Here is an 18,184-nt window from a genome sequence, read left to right on the forward strand (position 1 = left end):
AATTGGATTAAGATTCACACACTATTAACAGCATGACTTATAAACACAAGCCAGAGAAATTTCCACTCATTTATTTCATCTCGGTGAGTTGACTGATTAAAAAACAAATTATGGATTCCTTTCCATGACAATGCATACTAAACAACGCACTGTATGGAAGCAAGCTTAGGCGTATATACACCGACTGTACATGACACCCAAGGAGTAAACATTTTGAAAGTGGAAAGCGAGCTTGCTGATCATAATCACATGAGGGCGACACGTGACCACAGGTAGGATTAATTTTTTTTTTTTTTGGTCATGTAAAAGTGTGTCAAAACAGAACATGAAGGCTTCCTCTAAGCCTGCCCCCTCCAGTCCTCAGGGGCCGCATTCCAACATGTTTGCCAAGATTCCCTCGTTAGTGCACCTGTGTGAAAAGTTGGGCTCCTGCAGACCATGAAAATGCCCTCAACTTTTCACTCAGGTGTGTTTAACGAGGGTAGCTTGGAAAACATATTGGAACGTGGCCCTCTAACCCTCATTAAGTGCACCTGTGTGAAAAGTTAGGCTCCTGGAGACCATGAAAATGCCCTCAACCTTTCACTCAGGTGTGTTTAACGAGGGTAGCTTGGAAAACATATTGGAACGCGGCCCTCTAACCCTCATTAAGTGCACCTGTGTGAAAAGTTAGGCTCCTGGAGACCATGAAAATGCCCTCAAGTTTTCACTCAGGTGTGTTTAACGAGGGTAGCTTGGAAAACATATTGGAACGCGGCCCCCGAGGACTGGAGTTGGACAACCCTGGGCTACACCTTTAAATGAAGGTCAAGTGTGTTGAGTGCTGGTGAGATGATGTGACTTTACAGCAGGGGTGGGCAGCCTTTTCCATATCTGGGGGGCCTCTGAGGGTCATAACATCAATTTCCTGCTTAATACTTATTCCCATCTGACCAGTGGAAAAATGCAGACTTAATTCCATTGCCAATGCAACTCTATGGATGAGGAAGAAGAGTTGAGGTGTCCAGGAAGCAGACTTAGAGGAAGACAAATTTCCAGATTTTGGCTATTTTGCACACATCTATCCCTTTTAACACCTTTGTTCTCCAATTTGTCTTTTTTTTTTAAGAAAAGAAAACCTTTTCTTCTAGTAAATACATTTGTTCACATGCTGTCATTCATATAAAACGATTTCCCATAAAATCCCATTTAATACATTTTAAAAGAAAAAAAATCACATCCCACATGTGCTATTTAAACATTTACAGCTGACTGGGTGGATTCACATTCAGCTGAATGTTTAAAAAGTTGTGTGTGGGGGGTCCAATCAAGCAAACTGCCCCATTAACCAATGTTAGTTATTTAATCATCTCCTTTAAAGTGTTGACGGCATATTTGATCTAAAACAATCAGTGGAATAAATTACGCTCGGAAGGCAGTGAGCATAAAAGGAAAAAAAAAAAAAATAGACAATTGACTCTATGAAATGCTGTGACGAATCTCATCATGGAATCTTGCAGAGTTCATTTTGTGGAACAAAAAAGCAGACAAACAAAAGAAAAAAGAAACAAAGCGGAATGTCTTCTTGCACTCACTTGGTCATTTTGAGAATTCCTTCTCAGCTGTTCAAATCAAGTCTAAAATTTGATGGCACTCGGAAAGTCAACAGCTTATCTTTTAGTTCAAACGCACGCTCCCTCCCCTTATAGAGGAGTCAGTGGTGTTGAACACAACGCACAACACGCGCACACACACTCACACACACATTGCACATCGAGTGGCACATCTTTCCCCAGTCTGAAAATGCCGAGCTGGGTGTCACTGCAGCAAATACCAATGACTTCCCAAAAGGTTCACATTACAGTACTGACAAAAGTCCCATTGGACAAAAAAAAAAAAAAAAGGCAAAAAGAGAGAGGAAAAAGCTTTACACTCAGTCACCATCATTTGCAAGGACTACACTGGAAAAGGTTGTGATTAGAGATATTATCATTTGAATTATTATGATTTAGTAATCATTGTTATTGTCACCGTTGTGACAATGTGTGTGTTCTTGCCGGGCGGTACGGGGCAGAGTCACTGGGAGGAGGCCTTTGTGGCTATGGTGGACACGCAGTGCTGTTGAAAGTTGGGCGACATGGGCGAGCTGCAGCCCAGCCGCTGGTGGCGGGCGCCCTTCAGTCCCGCGTCGCCCTCCACCATCCATGGGGAGGCGGCGGCAGCGGGGCTCAGACCTTTGGGTGGCTCGCCGGCGGGAGATGGGTCGGATGGGCCGACATGGCTCTGGAGCACACTGCTGATGTGGTTGAGCAGCTCGTTGAAGAACTCAGGGACGCCCTCATAACCTAGCGACCCGGGAAAATCGTCACATGTACGCACGGTGTTAAATAACTCAATCTTATTATTTCAGAATTGTTTTATAATTCCAACTCGGTAAGTAACAGATTCTGAATGAGAGGTTTAAAAAAAATCCCCTTAAGGATGACGTGCAGCTACCAGGGAAGGCGTTGACGTCGATGACGGCGTGCTGGCCAGTTTGGTTATTGATGATGACGTCGATGCCGAACAAGGACACGCCCAGCGCCTGCCGCAAGCGCCTAGACAGTTCTCGGATGACGTCGTCGCTGGGAGGCTGAGATACACCCTCCACGTTCTCCCTCTAAAAGCACAAAATAAATCGACCCACACCCAGTAAATGAAAATCCATTATCTATACATATATAGATTTTTGAGATGTGCTGGTAAGATCATACCGAGGTCAAGTCTGAGGACGACTCTGGTTTGGAAACATTGTGGCTGTTGAAGAAAATGGCTTTCCTGTCTGAAAACAACAAAGAAAAAGTGAGTCATACATATATACAAACCAGCATTGTAATTGTTTATTGTAAACAGTAGGTGGCGACAAATTCCAATTTTTGAGGAAACGCTCTTGTCTCCCAACTGTCCTCTCAGCACTGTTAGTTGTTTTGGTCCCAGAAGAGGCTGGCTGAGTTTATCTAGACTGTTTATAAACGAACACTGTGCCATTGGGGAATTTAGAACATGTTGGACTATTTGAGCCTTTTGGACAAAAGTCAATTCTTCCTAAAAGCCTTTCTCAAGGGGCTATAAAGATATTTTACAAGATCTTTTATTGGTCATTTAAGGGGGAACATCTTCCTGATTTGCTTACCTGCAGGCCCGGCGGGGAAATTCTTGAGGGAGGGCCTCTCCACCACTGTGTAGGAGTCTCCAACCACAAATACCTTGTAGAGCACGGCATTGTGGTTGATGAAATTCTGGATGACGCAGGGGGGTTTCACGTCCTTCAGATCATCCTCGCTGAAGATAATAGCCATCTGGGGGAAAGGAGGTCACAAAGACCTACTTAAACATTTGTCAACACTTTTGAATGATTGATTTAGGACAACTTATTTTTAGATTCAACATATTTTATGACTGAAGATTCATTGTTTATTTTCTACAAATATTTTTTTTTGCTTCATCTATCTCTGCCACCAACATAGACACAATTAAATGGCCTTCCACTAGAGGGCAGAAGCTACTTTAATAAACTGTGTATCTTGCCTTTAGATTTTTTTATGGTAATATATGTGCCTTGGCTCAATAAAGTTTGGCAAACAGATTTAACAAGTGTGGTTGTCTGGAACGGAATTGTGTCAGTCATCATAAAAAGTGTTGCTGATTCAGCAGGCGCCACTTACCTCATGGGAGTTGGTTCCATGGGCCACTCGAGTTTTGCAAACTGGGAAGCAAATGAAAATAGGGAAATGCGTCAAATGATGACAACTCTGAACTGGACACGTATATTCAGAGAAATATTATTTCATAATAGGTGTCGATGGGCTGGGAGGACTTACTGAAGGGGAATGTGAGTCCGCGATTCCTGATCTGCTCCAGCACATCCGGGCAGCACTCGGTGTTGAGGACCATGAACGGAGGAGAGCAAATCCTCTCGTCTAAGGAAACGATAAGAAAAAAAAATCAGTGGAGAGACTTGAGCATTTCAAAAGAAAATACTTTGAAGAATCCCCTTTGTATTGATGTCAGGATAAAAATCCCATCACACTGTTACAGGATTGTAAATGGGCCTCACCAATGATTTGTGCTTTTATTTTTGTTCCTTGTAAAAGGAATGAAGACTTAAAAAGGGGCAGTGACAGGATCAAGTAAAATTCCTATTAATATGTGCCAGTAAAGTGAGATTTGTGCAGCTGAGTCGGATCCCATATTGCCTCTGCAAGCAGGAAGTGTCCAGGGTCACCGATCGCTCATCTCATCCGTCTTGTCCCACTCGCGGTGTTATTCTAGCAGGTTTAATGTCTTTTCGAGGAAAAAAAACTTTGCCTTTTACATCTCCGGTTTGCCAAATACTAATGAGCAATGTCAGCTCTCGGAATCGAATGAAAAATGTTACAAGACGCAAAGAGCAGATGTATAATAATGAGGGCTTTGCGCTGTAAAAATTGTGATGACGTTTGGCTCCAAACTACTTTGGAGGTGAGGAAGATGACGTGCAGATGGAGTGAGTGGGTATCAATCTGGGGCTCTGTCTAAACCACAGGTGTCAAACTCAAGGCCCGGGGGCCAGATACGGCCCACCACATCATTTTATGTGGCCCGCGAAGACAAATTGTACATTAAATTTGTGTGTCATTACTAGAATTACAAATTGTCTTCACTTTCAATATGTTTTTTTAAATTATTTAACCAGTTTTTACTCGTCTGATTTGAAAAGGAGTTATTTGTTTTGTAGCTTTTACTGTATATAATATGAGGTGCTCATACATTTTTTTGGGTTGACAGTCATAATGGCCCTCCGAAAGAAGCTGTGACTACAATGCAGCCTGCGAAAAAAATTAGTTTGACACTCCTGGTCTAAACACTGCGAGCTGGCGTCAGACTGAGCGGAGCCCAGAATGACGTTTACGGGACTTTATTATAGGATTCCTTTTGAAATGTCACCAACGGTTTCCATTGGTTTCTGTTTGGGTCCCGTACTTAATCTGCTGCATCATGTCAGAGGCCCAATAATCACCCCAAAAGTTGGACAATGTAGAATTCCAACAGCAGAAAACAAAGGCCTGTCCTTACTTGGTCCTCTAGCTTAATGCTAACATAATGCAAAACGCCATAGACGGGCTGTTGTGGTAGTTTTAACCGTTTAACACAAGCGGTGAAGCAACACATGTCGATAGATAATACATGAAAATATGAAATAATTTTTTGCATTACATTGAAATATGTTTACTGTATGTTTTTAGAAAGTTCAACTCTGTGGTGTGCTATTTTTCTTATGATGATGTTGCAACATTTTTGTAGGTATTTTTAGTCAAGGGTGTGACTCAAAACATTACTTGTAAAGTTAATTAAATTTTCTGATTGAGACAGTTGGACTGAATTATTTCCCATGTGAAAAATGGCATCTTCAGAGGTTCAACTGTTAAAATGTTTACTCTAGCCGAGAACCTTGAATTAGACCTTGAGTGATCCATCAATCACCAGCACCTCATTAGGAAAGTGCGAGTATGACGTGCAAAACCCGGTTTATCTTAAATTAAAAGGGAGCGTGGGATTATTTTGCAGCTTTTGCCATCTTGTTTCAAACTAGCACCTTTGGAGAAGACTTTCATGTTACATGAAGCGTGCGAGCGTGCTGCTCTTTAGGTACATGGCCAATCTTTTCCTGTTGCTATTTAGAGCTTGTTTTCCAGAAACCATGACATTTTCCCATACGACAGCTGCATTTGCAATATTTGAAAAGAGAAGTCCATACATGGCCAGGCATTGTGTTATCTCCAAGAGAGTTTATCCACCAATTAGATTCACGAATCATTTGGGGGATTTCTGGATTGTTCATCAGCATACACTCACAAAGCATTATGACAAACACGTCGCCTTGTGGCTTTTGCTTCCAGTAATATGGCGCATGCTAGGAGTGAGTGTCCGCACTCCCTGACTGTTTGTCTTTCTCAGGCTGAAACTATGATTAATTATTAATCTCCTGCATAAACAGGACAACTGCTATGTTGAGCCATGCACAGATTCAACGCCCAAGGTGCAGGAACCTCGAGACGATCTGTTCCCTGTGAACAAATCCGAGCGTTTTATCCGGATCACTTTTAAAAAGCTGTTGACTTGACAACGTGAAAACAGTCCCAAGCTATGAAAACGGGGGATGAGTATACAAAAGGAAAGCGTAAATTCCAAAGCGTAACACAATACTAGGCGACGCTAGTCTATTATTGCTAATGTGCTAGCTTTTCCCCCTACTAATTCTTGCACTTAAATTGAGTTACTATAACGCACCATCCGGATGCTGTGTGCTTGAGGCCATTTTATGATGAATTGATGAAACAAAAATAAAAATCCAGTTGTTTTCGTTTCAATGCTCTGAGATGAATGAAAATAATCGCAAGCAAGGTATCCAAGAGGGCTGCATTTTCCAGAGAAAACGCTTCAAGTGCATCCTGCTATTGAAAACTAGTCTGAGTCACGGCTCTCTGGCCTTTTCCAAGCACTTTTTCTCTGGCAGCCCGAGCTGCTTCGGGACCTTGTGCTCCCTGCTGATAAGGACGAGGAAGTAAGGCTGAGCAAGGAATCGACTATCGATGAATTCAAATCGACTTTTTTTTTTTGTGACTTTGGGAGTTCAAAAAAGATCATGCACTGTTTATACTAACACAGCTAAAAATATGATAAATGTTTGTTTGAGGGTAAAAACGGTTTCAAAGGTTGTTTGGTGTTGGGGAAATAAAGAAAATACCAAAACTTGTTTTTAATATTATCGTCTTTGATTTTTCTTGAAGCAAAGGGGGATTTGAAAATAATCGGAGATTTTATTTTAAACACAAATCACTTAACAAGGTTGTGAATGCAAAGTATCCTTTCAGTCACTCTTCATAAAAAACAAAACAAATATTGATGTGGAGATAAAATACAATGTGACGCCATCACATTGTGTTTTCCTCACAGGCTTGCTGATGGTGTGGTGTCAAATTATGTCTTTCTCTCAGTGTTTGTGTCTAAAGCAAACCAGTTGTCAAGGGGGTTTGGCATGCAGGGCCAACACCACTGATGGAAGCCGAGTTGGGGGGGGGGGGCTATCTTCCTTTTCAAACCAACTACACAGAGGGGGACAGCGATTCCGCGTTACGTAACATCCAACGTGTGTGTTTGGAGAAAAAGACGTCTTGTTGAGATTCTATTTTAGGAAACTACCGACGTCTCTAATCACTACATCCCGGCAACCTCACCTTAAAAAAAAAAAAAAGCTTCTCGCCATGTATGGTGCAACAGGAAATGTGCATGAGTCACAGGTGTGTTTACAGTATGAGTGGGTAGGGAATGCACCCGTATCGTCACAGGCCCGCTGATGACTTGATTGCGTTCGACAACAAAGAGACGAAGGGAGACAGGTTCCGATCTGCCTGTGACAAACATACGGATCTGGCAGGCAGGAAATAGAAAGATGCCGTCTTTAGGAGGGACGCAGGAGTTGTGGCGTGAGCCTTGGGGGGGGATTAAACATCTGCGCTGAAACGACGAGAGGATATTTCAAGCAAACGGTGACGCTGCGATCATACGTTAGCCGAGTGTCAATGGCGGAAAGGGGAGAGCAAAGACAGAACTTGGTTGCTGGGCTTTGTGGAGTGGATGAATTTCTCTTAGGTGCTTTGCTCTCACCTTGCATACAGCTTTCTATCCTGTGGATGAGCTGGTAAGACTTGCAACGGTCCAGCAGAGTCCTGATAGCCGGCAGGGGGTCCAGGACGATGGTCTCGGGGTGGGCATCGATGTAGTCCTGAAGACACAAAGATGGATAGATGACTTTTGATTGGCTTGTGACATTTACAAGTGAAATGTTTGCGGCTCACATGGAAAGCACAGAAAAGGCGCGTTTGGGGATGTCATCTAAACACTGACATTCCGTTTATGGGTCTGCATGCCTCACTTGACAGATAATGAGATGCGTGCCAGCCGGTCTGTGTGGATTATATCACAGCATCCCTGCACGGCCGACAGTCGGGCCAGCGCGGGGTTGCCTGTGTTACGTAACAGCGCCGCATCTCCGCTTCCATCTCGCCTCGGTGGATTTCTCCGCCAACCTTCCCGGCAATTTCTTTTCTGACACACACAAACGCTGTCAGCTGGAGCTGGCTGACGTGTGCATTAAACAAACAGGCTGCCTCTTCATATTACAGCTCTTTGAGGAAAGAAAAAAAAAAAAAAGAGCAGCGGCGCCGTCACACGCGCGCCTGCCTAAAATTAAACATGCGCCTAACACACGCGTGTCTTTTTGTAGATGTGAAGAATTCATCTTTAGGATTTACCCAGATCGGAATGGCGGTTGCCGATGAAAGCCTATTATGTAAGTCAAACGCGTCGCTGCCAAAAATAAAGCCATACAAATCTTTCGGGAGTTTAGTGGAACACATTGATAAGGACAATCCCCGGATTATTTTTGCGTCCCCGAGGATGAAACACATTCAGATGATAGGAGAGGCGTAAAAAAAAAAAAACATGCTTTGCCTTTTAGGCCTTTCACATAAAGATCGAAAGAGATTCAACGACAAGTCATTTTAACATCAACCAGCTAAACAAACACTCATTTTTATAATGACCACAGCGTACCACTTGGTGCAGTGACCTATATGAGAGGATTGTCTCCCTCTGGGAAGAACAAGAAGAGTACCGAGGAGTGACAAAGCCGTCACAAAGTTAAAATGAGGGTGTTTGTTGCAACAAAGTCATTGTGATTTGGTGGAGTGCCAGTGAGCAATACCTGCACTCTTTGCACCAGCAGCACAGCCTGAGAATCGTTCTGGTCAGCCTCCAGGATGAGGTCCGTCAGTTTGTGGATGATGACGTCCAGGGGACCCTGCTCTTCCAGAGGTTGGCTGAGGTCCAACTGGGGAGAAAAGTGTACATCTGGCTTTGGGTTCAAACAAGGGGTAGACATTTGACTCATGGTGGTTTTACACGACATGGTCAAAAGTGATATAATGCAGATTTACTTTTGTTGAAAATTTAGGAAACTGTTTGCACAGTTTGTAAGTAGAAAATCTCTAAATATAATTGTGGCAATGGGTAGTTTTCTGAATTAGGGAGTTGACGCTGGAGTAGTCATGCAGAATGAGTGAGTAGCTTCCAATGTGCAAGGACGAGTGAAAAGTGTACTTTTTGATAAACATGTTTTGAAACCTCCACACAGACCTTGGCCTTGTGTTAAATAAAAAGCACCAAGACAAAATGTCTGACTGATAAAATGTATTCATTCAACTTTGGTCAACATACCGCATTTAAGAGCAGATTGATTCCTTGAATGGACAAAAAACCTAATCTGGGCCAATTCATACATCTTAACTTTTTACTGAAGAGGTCACGCATGCAAAATGAAATAAAATATTGAAACACCTGTGCAAATAATCTTACCAAGGTCAGAGTGCAGAAGCTACAGTATGCAAACCTGCCTGGTTTATACCTTAGTCACACCGGGGGCGATCAATGCGGGCTTGTAAAACGCTACGTGGTTTCGGTTAGTCAAGGGCGGGCCACATTCAGAGGAACACTATCGAAGTTAATGATTATGAGAAGTGATACATTCATTATTATAGCACCCTTCTTCCTTCACCAAGGTGTGAATCAGTAAAACATCCTTTGATTTTTTTTTTTATAATTTCCTTCAAGCACTTCCTGGAGAAAGTAAATTCCAACAGTAGTTATACTTAAAATAGATAAGAGAATTTACAACGCGATGTTGCTCAAGAGCATAATTACAGTGGCTAATGGAAAACAATACTACACAGAGCAAGAAAACGAACCGATGCAGCAAAGTGGAGACTATGGAGCATAAAATTGCAGTGTTGTGAGCTGAGGCACAGCAACAGCATAAGCTAGCATGAGTATGTGTGTTTATTTTTTTGTCATACTTTCCATACATTCTAAAATGACAACACCACAGCAAGAATGAATTTTCTTGACGAGGATCTTTTGTCGATGGAGATACGGTTACAATCTGTTTTGGGCCATGTCAGTCCCATGCAGAAGCAAAAGGGGCATTATTGTCTTTTACACAAACATAGCCCAGAATAGCTTGGTCTCATTTTGTAAAAGGTTAAGCAAATGCAGGGGAAAATAACATTCCCAAGCTAACTGCTATAAAACAAAGAAAAAAAAACAACCTACTGCTTTGGGTATGATGTAATGGTGGTTCCTTTGATTGGCGTCACTCCTCCACTAAATCTTGCTAAATACAGATTTTTACATGACTGTACACCGGTGACGCACGATTTAAAGCAACCGCCCAATCATCTTCTACACGTCAATAGAAACTAATATATGATGACATTTTACTAGCTAACAGCGAGAATAATAATAATAAAAAAATAATCCCCAAATGGTTTATGGATATTTTAGTGAGCGGATTATTCGCAGTGGTTGAGGCACATGGCAGACATGTAGGCCATGACACGAATAGAGCCGTGATGGTTAAGTCAACACTCATAATGCTGTCACCTGTGGATAAACTTCCACCTGAGAATAAAACATGAGCAGCTGCCACAATGGTCCCATGAGACAAAGATATAGCATGCTGTATTCTGCCATGATATTAGTATTGGTGTCAAGTCGAGGTCAAGTCTTCAAAAACAAATAAACAAAAAAAATCTCCTGGCAAAGAGCGAGAGAATGAAACTCATCCTGTGCACAGAGAGAATGAGCCTGCTTTGGAGCTCCCACCCACCCAGCGGTAAAGTCATTGATGTGCTGCTAAAAGCTAAAAGCAGAAATGTCAACTGACGTCTCTGCCGAACCCTCCGGGACCGAGAGAGCCACGGTTAGTGATGGACGGCACAAAAAACACGCCGGATCCTGAGGGGAGAGGCTAGGTCAGGGCCAATATATTTTCAGCTTTGATGAAACTCCGTACCGGGGCCGGCCTACACTCATGGGAAATAAAAGATTTTACCCAAACACTGGGGACAGAGGTCATAAGAGGAAACTTGAGTTAACCTTGCTCAAAAAAAAAAAAAACATAAGTAAAAACCTTGGCTCTATGACGGCGATGGGGGAGAAGGAAGAGATTTATTGTTCTGTGTTTGTTGACCTAAAAACAACAAAACCCAAAGTCAATGGCAATTAGTCCAACCGCTGACGGGGTGAGGTGATTGTTCTCTGTCAAGTCGCTTTCCCGGTTTGATGTCACCTTTGTTTCTTTGTACGCAAAGTTCAGCCGGAGATGAATGACACGTTACGTGTGGCACTTGACATATTACAACAACGTACGTGTCTGGGAGGATAAACATACAGTAACAGGAAGGTCATGCTCAAGCTAAAAAAAAAAAAAAACATTTGGCGGCTCAATTCCAAATATATTATTTGAGAATGTTTCTGATTAAAAATGTCCACTGAGTAAAAAAAAAGAATATTTAATATTGACAGTCTGTTTGCCAACTACTCTATTGTGCGCCGTATAATAAAACGAGTAGCTCGATAACTGTCCTTGAACAGCGCAGTCAAACGGAATTGATTTCCTGCGACCGGTTTTAGAGAATGAATATCGTTTTTTTTTTAAAGGGCGGTGCGTAAATGTCATCAGCGCCGAGATACAGACGGGCTAATGCATAGATTCCGACAAGAATGGGCCCTTGTGAGCTCGAGGCACAGGGGTCACTATTGATGAGCTGGTGAAAAATTACACGGAGAGGAGCAAGCGATGAGGGAGTGTTATAATCCAATAGCGGATGTGAAACAGAAAAAATAGCCTGAAGAAATAATTATATAAAAAAAACAAGTCTCTGTTTTCAGCTAAGACAACTGTGATAAAGCAAAGTTTTCACACATGCAAATTAGAAAATTAAGTCCTAAGGGTTGCAAAAAAAAAAAGATTGTTTTCCACATATATGTTTAAATATTGCTGATGTTGGGATTCTGCTGTATGCATGTAGTGAGCGTAAACCTGACTTACGTATGCTGAGGGTGTGGTTGACATGGATTTAAATTACACCTTGCCAATGCGGATCATTTGCAGCAGAACCAAATTCAAAAGTCTTACTCTACTGGACATTAATCAACACTTTTGAAATTAGCAAATGAATTATATCGTGCATCGGAATGTTTTTTTTCTCCTAAGTTAACCTCGGTCTAATTGCAAGCCCATGGCAGTATTTTTTCTTTTTCCTCACAGAAAATCCATTTAATTCATCCAAGAATATACACGGTTGATTTCTTATCAGTGCCATTAGTCAGACTGACTCCTGGGGCAAGGTTGCTTAAATAAACGTATTTATTCTACTTTAGACTTCTCCGGTGTTTTTATTCAGCACAGATATTTATGATGATCACTTAAGTCCCAATACTCCAAGGAGCCAGAGGGAAAAAAAAAAAAGCTATTTTGCCTATCACTGAAGAAGAAACTGTAGCATTGATTAAAAAAAAAAAAACACACAGTTGATGGATTGTAGAGCACATAATTCAGCAGGGAAATAGGAGAAGTCAGCTTTGTACACAGACTTGTGTAACAGGGCTGAGGCATTACAATGGCTGTCATTATCTTCCCTTGTGATATGGCCATTACAGTGCCAGGCTCAGACTGGAATTGGGTGCAGGACAGATAGTACAAACACCGGCGGCAATGGGTGTCAGTGTAAGACGAGTTCTTTTAATTAGCATCGACAGCGTCGCTTTACGTTTATGCTTTTTGAGGTGCGGAGGGCTGGCTGTTGTAAGTGGCTGGCTCGGTGAGCTGCTTTGAGCCTCGGAATAGCTGAAAGCGCAGTGGGAGGCAAAGCATGCTTACTTTGGGATTATTCCCATGACCGGTTTCGAACTGGGTGTTCTACAATCGACGGTGTAGCACGAGGGAGGAAAAAAAAAAAATCATTGCAAAATGTAAAGGGGGGAAGTGCCGCACCGGGATACTCTGCCTGAGAGAAAAGCTTGGATCAATTTCTCTTCCATCTTCCTGACAAGCATTTTTTAGCACTGAGCTCCCAGGACTTTGTATTGAATAGTTACTAGCCTACTGAAAGTGCAGCGTGTACATGCAGAGGGAAATGTTTTGTTCACTTGTATTTATGGCTGCCTTGTACACTGCCCCTACCACAAAAAAATCAAAGTTGAACAATTATGTTGTAATGCTGTAGCAGCAGTGAAGAAAACAACAGTCAAGGAGGAACTACAGCAGCGTGAAGGAAAAATAAAACTGTCGATGCAAATTATGATTTGCTGGAGGACCAAAAAAATTTCAGTCTGCATTTAAAAAAAAAAAAAGCAAAATATATTCGCTTACCTGGATTACTTCTATCCCTCTTTTCCTGAAAAAGAAACAATACAAAGTATGAATGGCAGGGAAAAAAGCAACAGGCAATAATGTACATCTAGTCATAGTCAGAATAACGTGACAATATATGATATTAGAAAAGTATAATGACTTCAGGGCTTGTAATTTGAGAATGTAAAGATAATTATCTTGATTATAATCAATTGTCCAGACCAATTTTTAAGTTACCGCTGGTTATTACAATTCACTGTACTATATGTCCAATGGATTCTTGTCAAGTTTGTGCGTGAAACATTGCTTACTATTTCTTACACATGTACGCACTTCCTGATGACCATGATAAAATGCGAATGACATCACAGATAATCATAATGAGAGAGAGACAGAGAGAGAGAGAGAGAGGACCATTCATTGCAAAGACACACACACGCTCCTCAGAGCCTGAGAACATTTTACTTATCAGACATACTTTAAATTAAAAATTGGTCGCTTAGCAACCAGCTGACTCCTCGTAAGAGAAACATTCTTACAATAACAGCATTTCATTCCACCAGACTGGTCATGTCGACACTGTGTAAAAAATTAACAGTTGGAAACACCAAGATCATTTAGCCAGCCGCAGTACTGTCATAATTCAAAGTCTGCAACAAAGAGAGTGTTTAGCTTGAGGCAGGCAGAAAACAAAATAAACAAACAAAAACTGCACAGCAATTTGTACCGAGGACAACAACAAAAAAATGCTTTCGCAATTGGCCTTGTCCATCCTCGTTGTTTTTGAGGTTCCATCCCCATGACAACAGCAGCTCGGCTATTCACCGCTACACAACAATGTCGACATTTAATACCGCAGCTGCTGGCTTGTTTCATGCCCTGCGAATGCGCTCGTCGATGGAGTCTTAAATATGGAGGTCGTCTATGAACGTGAGCGACAGAACTGAGCTGGCCCGGGATCACATAAAAAAAAAAAAAGGGAATCACAAGATTTTATTGTTAGAGGTGGTATCATGTGTCCATTAAGTCTTTTGTTTTGCTTTTATCGTGAATTAAGACGGGCCTGCTGCCTGACGCAACATGACGGGTTACAAAGTTCAGAGGGTGTGTCGGTGACCTGGAATAAACGGAGATGTGATAGCAAAAAGAGTTTATTACAATAATTCAATGTATCTGCACAAATTCTCTTCAACCATCGAAATACAGTTTAGAGACTTGTGCTTTTATTTTAGTGGCTACTTTGTGTTAGCCCAACAATGGGATGGAATCTTTTTAATTAAATAAAACACTCCGTTATCGCACTGTAAGAAAACAATGTACTTGAATAGAATGAAAAGAATTGTGATGACTCATCAGGCAATGTCTGCTCATTCTGGTTTGTGTAGTCTGTCCACCTGGTTGCAGTAAAATACACACAGACGTAGCTTAGCTACAATAATTTTTTATTTTTTTGCAGAAGATACAGAATACACACCTGTGAGAATGGTTTTCTCTGTCTGCATGTGTTGTGTATTTTTGAAATTTTTTGTGACGTGTCAGCTATTTAAAAGAACGCAATAAAAAAATAATGAGCGTTTGTATAGCAACAGAGAGCGTCTTTTTTTTTTTTTTTTTAACCGGAAGACCTTTAGTCCAATGAACACATCGTGTTCTATTGTTTTTAGGTTTTATCAAAATATCTAACCATATTTCTAAACTTGTGTTAATATGTTACTTAAACCTTGACCCTGAAACTGATTAATTCTTGTGTTACAATGTTTCCTTCCGGAATAGACTGTGTTCAACCTCAGACGTCCAACTGAGAAATTAGCAAATCTCACAGAAATCAGGTTGCGGTCAGAGTTTAACACCATGGTGCCAATAAAAATGTTGCAACAGAACGTTTTTTATCAGCGTGGATGATAAATCAACATTGCCTGCGTGCTAAAACAGCAGTTATCCGCTGACTAATGTGTTTGGTCTTCAGAGGAATAGGCAATTGGATTTTTGCATCATGAAATGTGCAGGCAGGTTGTCCTTAATGGATCAGCTATTTTACAAGCTAGTTATGAGCAGGGTGGGGAGGATTTGAAATTGTCACGCACGCACACAAGGACACCGTCATGAGCCTAAGTGGCTTGAAAGCATTGCTGAGTGAGCGCGTCTAATTCTCAGGATTCTTTCGTCCAGCTGCATGAGACAGGCAGGAACAAAGCACTTGTGCAATATTTAATTGTGGTATATTCTGGTGAAATCTATATATTTCTTTTAGGAACGTATTGAGAAAATGTGCCGGCCTGTTTTCGTTAAGTTAACCTCTCAAGAAATGTAATGCCGAGCTTCTGATAAGACAAAACGCGGCTCATGTTGACATGTGAGAGTCTAACTTCCATCTTTTCCTTCCTCATGAAGATGACTTTTCATTTCTCACAGAGGAAATATCGGCCAAAAGAGAACTACTGTAAGTGACGAGTAAAAAAATCTAAAGGCAGTGTTTTTTTGTGTTTGTCTTTCTTTGTCTTCACCTTCCACGGTAAAATACTTGTGGGTTCAGGTCTGGGTCCAAGTTCTAGAAAGGTTGCTTGGGAGTTTAAAAGAGATTAAAAATGTTTTGAGGATTACAGTGTGGTAATCTGTGCCGGCTCAATCGGGTCACTTTAACCCTCTTGACACTTCGCACACTCGACTGAGCCGTCGACCTAATTCAAACACTGATTTGCATTCTTTTTTTTTCTTTTTTTTTTTATATTTTGCAACCAACCTAAGGCTAAAGGTTCACAGGAGCATGTTCCCAATCCGATAGACATAACATAATACTATCTCAAAGGTTGCAAGTGCTTGAGAAAATCATATCCTACTTCTGACAACTTACATAACTTTTTACAGTGTTGACGATGGATAAGATAGACAACAAGGTAAAACATTTGTCACAGCCTCCAGTGTCACAAACACAACTTCTGTTTTCAAATTCAATTTATGAATGAAAAAAATTGAAGACGATCAAATATATCTATATTTTAGTTACTATCAGTGCCAGCGATGAGGATTTTGCAGAACATTAGGCAAAATCATCAACTAATTCCCTTTAAAGAATGAAAGTATTAACACCCCCAGACTGTTTCCTATTATGTAATTATTATCAGTGTATTGTGCTAAAAACTCAAAAACATTCTAGAACATCCCTTTTAATCATTGGACTGTAATTGCTTCAAAATAATGACCTTCATCTTTAGGTTTCTGTGCCTTAAGCACTTGACACATTCAATACGGACACACACACACACTCACACACACTTCTTGTTCTGAATTCCATGTCTCAACAAGCTTCTACTCAAGACATATGAAATACCTTTGCCAACCAAGAGCTCGACTCTGGTATTCACTCTGTGCATTCATGCAAACCGCAAAAAAAATATATTTCTGGTCTAACAAAAGGCATGCATGAATAATAATGATTCAACGATGATTCAATCAAGACTGAAAAATGACCTCAAGTGTAAATAGTGCCGCTTTTAGAATGGAAAGCATACATGTGGTATAAATTCTTGCACGTTTCGACTTGCATAAAAATGTCACAGTTGCAGCAACTCTGTTGCAATTGTGGACATCTTTCATATCTTGAGTTCAAGTGAAATGTTTTGATCCATTTTGTGCTTGTGCTTTTGTGCATTATTTCTACACTTTCAGAGATAGAAATGTCAAATGTCACTGAGCTGAGATTCAAAGCCAGGGTGTGCAAAACACTAAAAGCCATTTCTGTTTTCAAATAATAGTTTTGGAAATCAACCAGCATCACGGAGTGGATTGTTCTGGACTTTTGAGCTTCTGCTGCTCATGCAAATGACGTGTACTGAATATGTTGCCACATACCTGCACAGATCTGCAAAGGCTTGAAAATTCAGCTTCTTCATCTTCTTCTCACTGAGCCAGTAGCCGACTCTTCGGCCTTTTAGGAAGGTCTGCATCTCCACCGGGGCTCCTGGATCACCTCCCTGGATGTGAAGGATGTGACTGACTCACTGGATGAGCCTAAAAAAACAAAACAGGAAAGCTGTGTAAAGTCTCTCACCATCTCGATTACACGCGGCTATCAAATGTCTGCTAGGTCCATCACGAACACAACATAACAAAAGATTCCAACAGAACCTGGAAGCATGACAGCTTAAGTGGAGCATCAGTCAAACTCATGCACGCGCCCCTCCAAGCTAACTTCACTTGCTAATGTTAGCTGGCTAGCTTGCTAGTCCAAACGATGGCACAACACAAAATCGCAAGCAGGCTGCAAAAATCGGGCGAGCAGGCCGATGTGCAAATGTGGCATTTGCGAAATTTCAACGCGTTTTCGCTCTGACATGGAATAAGCGCCGTGGCTGCGAATAACTCGCGACGAGGCAACGCGGAGAGCTAACTAACCTGGCACTTTTGGCAGTCCGTCCCTGAATTGAGGTCCTCTTCGAGAACTAACTCGGGTAGTTTCCCATTTTCGGCCCGCCAGTTGGTGCAAAGTGAGAAGTTTCCAGACAAGGTGATAGATGACAGGCACAGCTGGACGCACGTTGCGATGTTGCTGGTGCTTTCTGCCCCCGTCAACGGACTCCACTGACTGACTGGGACTGACTGCACACACCCAGGATCCAGGAGGTTGCTGTTGCCTCCATGGAACGCTCGGAAATGAGCACATCCTATTTGGTTTTCGATCGCTATTTACTCTGGTGGACATATATTTTACGTATCACTTGTTTTATTCAATACCACATTCCCAGTTGGCTATAAAATGTCCAATTGGGTGATTTGAAAAAAATCATCAATACCCTAAATGGATTTTTTTTCCAAGTACACCTTAAATGTCCGATGGTAAGCAAAGGCAACCAGATGCGGTCAAAGAAGTTGAGCCTGTGGTTCCTGTTATTGAAGGTCCAACATATAGATGAAGACCAGTATTTCTACATTTAT

General features: G+C 41.5%; 1 protein-coding gene across 1 annotated transcript; it reads right to left on the minus strand.

The window, feature by feature from the left end:
• Positions 1-55: 55 nt before the first annotated feature.
• Positions 56-17,874, minus strand: LOC148385404 (inositol-tetrakisphosphate 1-kinase-like). The gene is made up of 11 exons (XM_088400616.1): positions 17,645-17,874; positions 17,102-17,260; positions 13,271-13,295; positions 8,765-8,890; positions 7,666-7,783; positions 3,840-3,938; positions 3,684-3,724; positions 3,152-3,317; positions 2,733-2,800; positions 2,476-2,638; positions 56-2,324 (listed from the first exon to the last, which is right to left on the minus strand). Exons 2-11 carry the CDS (start codon positions 17,194-17,196, stop codon positions 2,056-2,058), a joined length of 1,170 nt encoding a protein of 389 aa, XP_088256742.1. The 5' UTR covers positions 17,197-17,260; positions 17,645-17,874; the 3' UTR covers positions 56-2,055.
• Positions 17,875-18,184: the final 310 nt, after the last annotated feature.

The sequence above is a fragment of the Syngnathus floridae genome, chromosome 16 (assembly GCF_059516105.1).
Source record: "Syngnathus floridae isolate MCC-2025c chromosome 16, RoL_Sflo_1.0, whole genome shotgun sequence".
Taxonomy (NCBI): Eukaryota; Metazoa; Chordata; class Actinopteri; order Syngnathiformes; family Syngnathidae; genus Syngnathus; species Syngnathus floridae.